The sequence below is a fragment of the Apaloderma vittatum genome, unplaced genomic scaffold, assembly GCF_000703405.1.
Source record: "Apaloderma vittatum isolate BGI_N311 unplaced genomic scaffold, ASM70340v1 scaffold40616, whole genome shotgun sequence".
NCBI lineage: Eukaryota > Metazoa > Chordata > Aves > Trogoniformes > Trogonidae > Apaloderma > Apaloderma vittatum.
In genome coordinates this window covers 1-1399 of record NW_009721933.1, presented here as the reverse complement: position 1 = coordinate 1399, position 1399 = coordinate 1, and the positions used below count along the sequence as shown (strand labels likewise).

At 58.8% G+C, this 1399-nt stretch overlaps 1 protein-coding gene across 1 annotated transcript; it reads left to right on the top strand.

Moving 5' to 3' along the window:
• Positions 1 to 689: 689 nt before the first annotated feature.
• On the top strand, positions 690 to 1161 carry LOC104275581 (calretinin-like; the record flags this gene model as incomplete). The annotated part of the gene is made up of 3 exons (XM_009871576.1): positions 690 to 766; positions 904 to 993; positions 1081 to 1161. Coding segments are annotated over 3 exons (248 nt in total), but the record flags the coding sequence as incomplete, so codon positions are not given.
• Positions 1162 to 1399: the final 238 nt, after the last annotated feature.

Sequence of the window (1399 nt, the reverse complement as noted above, 5' to 3'; positions counted from 1 at the left end):
TGCACCGACACCCCGACATCGTCCCAGCTCCTCGTCCCCTCCTGAGAAGGGTGCTGCTCATTCCTCAGCGAGGAAGGTGCCCTAGGACGTCCCTGGGATACTTCCAGGCAGGATGCGGATGGGTTATTCCCAGCAGATGCCACCAAGGAGCACACGGACGCTGAGCAGGGCACCGAGGGGGCTGGGACTTTTTTGGCTGTCCCTCCGTCGAGCACGCCAGATGAAAAGGCAGCATCCCCCAGCTGTGCCCAGATGTTGATGGGAGGGAGGGTTTTGGGCACTGCAGAGCCAATGTCCTTGCTGCGGTCCCCTGGCACTGGTACTTGAAGCCACCAAGGGGTGGGTGGTGGCTGAGTCTCCCTGTCACTGAGCAGAGGGTCTGTGGATGCTGCAGGGTCCTGTAGGTGCTACATCTCGGCACAGCAGGGAGGAATGGGGGGGCAGAGGTGACAGGGACCTTTCTGCGCCCCCCCAGGAGACTGGACCGGGCTGACCACATCCCGGGGCTGATCCTGCTCAGGATGGAGAAGCTGAATCGAACCATCTGTTTACAAAAAATGCAGCGAACACCAGGATGGGGGCAAAGCCGCCTGCGCTGGGCTGGGGGGTGCATCCCTCCGTCTGACACTGTGTGTGAGAGGGTATCTTATTGCATTTTTTTTTAATTTTATTTTTTTTTCCCTCCCTAGGAAATGGCTACATCGAAGGCAAAGAGCTGGAAAACTTCTTCCAGGAGCTGGAAAGTGCAAGGAAGGGGGCGGGTGTGGTAAGAGCCTCTCTTGGTTTTGCTCCTTCCTTCCCCTGTTCCCTCCTTTGCGAGGGTCCAGGCTTGCATCAGAGGGGGACACCAGTTTGGGGCGAGGGGTGTGTTTAAACGCTCCTGTTCCCTTTCCTTTCCGGCAGGACTCCAAGCACGACAATTTAGGTGACAAGATGAAGGAATTCATGCGCAAGTACGACAGGAACTCGGACGGGAAAATCGAGATGGCAGAGGTGAGTGGTGCCGATACCCGGGATGCTCGTGCTGTGTGTCCCCCCCCGATGGTCGTGTCCCCCCTCTGACACTTGAGTCCCCCGCAGCTGGCCCAGATCCTGCCCACGGAGGAGTATTTCCTGCTGTGTTTCCGCCAGCACGTGGGTTCCAGCTCGGAGTTCATGGAGGTGAGAGGGGCAGGTTGAGCCAGGGGGGTCCCCACGGGATTTGGGCTCCGCCGTGGAGAGACAACAAGGAACTGGCGTTGCCCAAACCCTCCCCATGGTCTCCCCCAAAATTCTTGGCTTAAACTCAGTCTCGGGAGGTGAGGTGGGGCATCCTGGTGTGGATGGGGCTGCTTTTGGGGTGGGGAGAGCAGGGGGGTGTGATGAGTTTTCGCCATCCTCAGCACCCTTCAGGCACCTC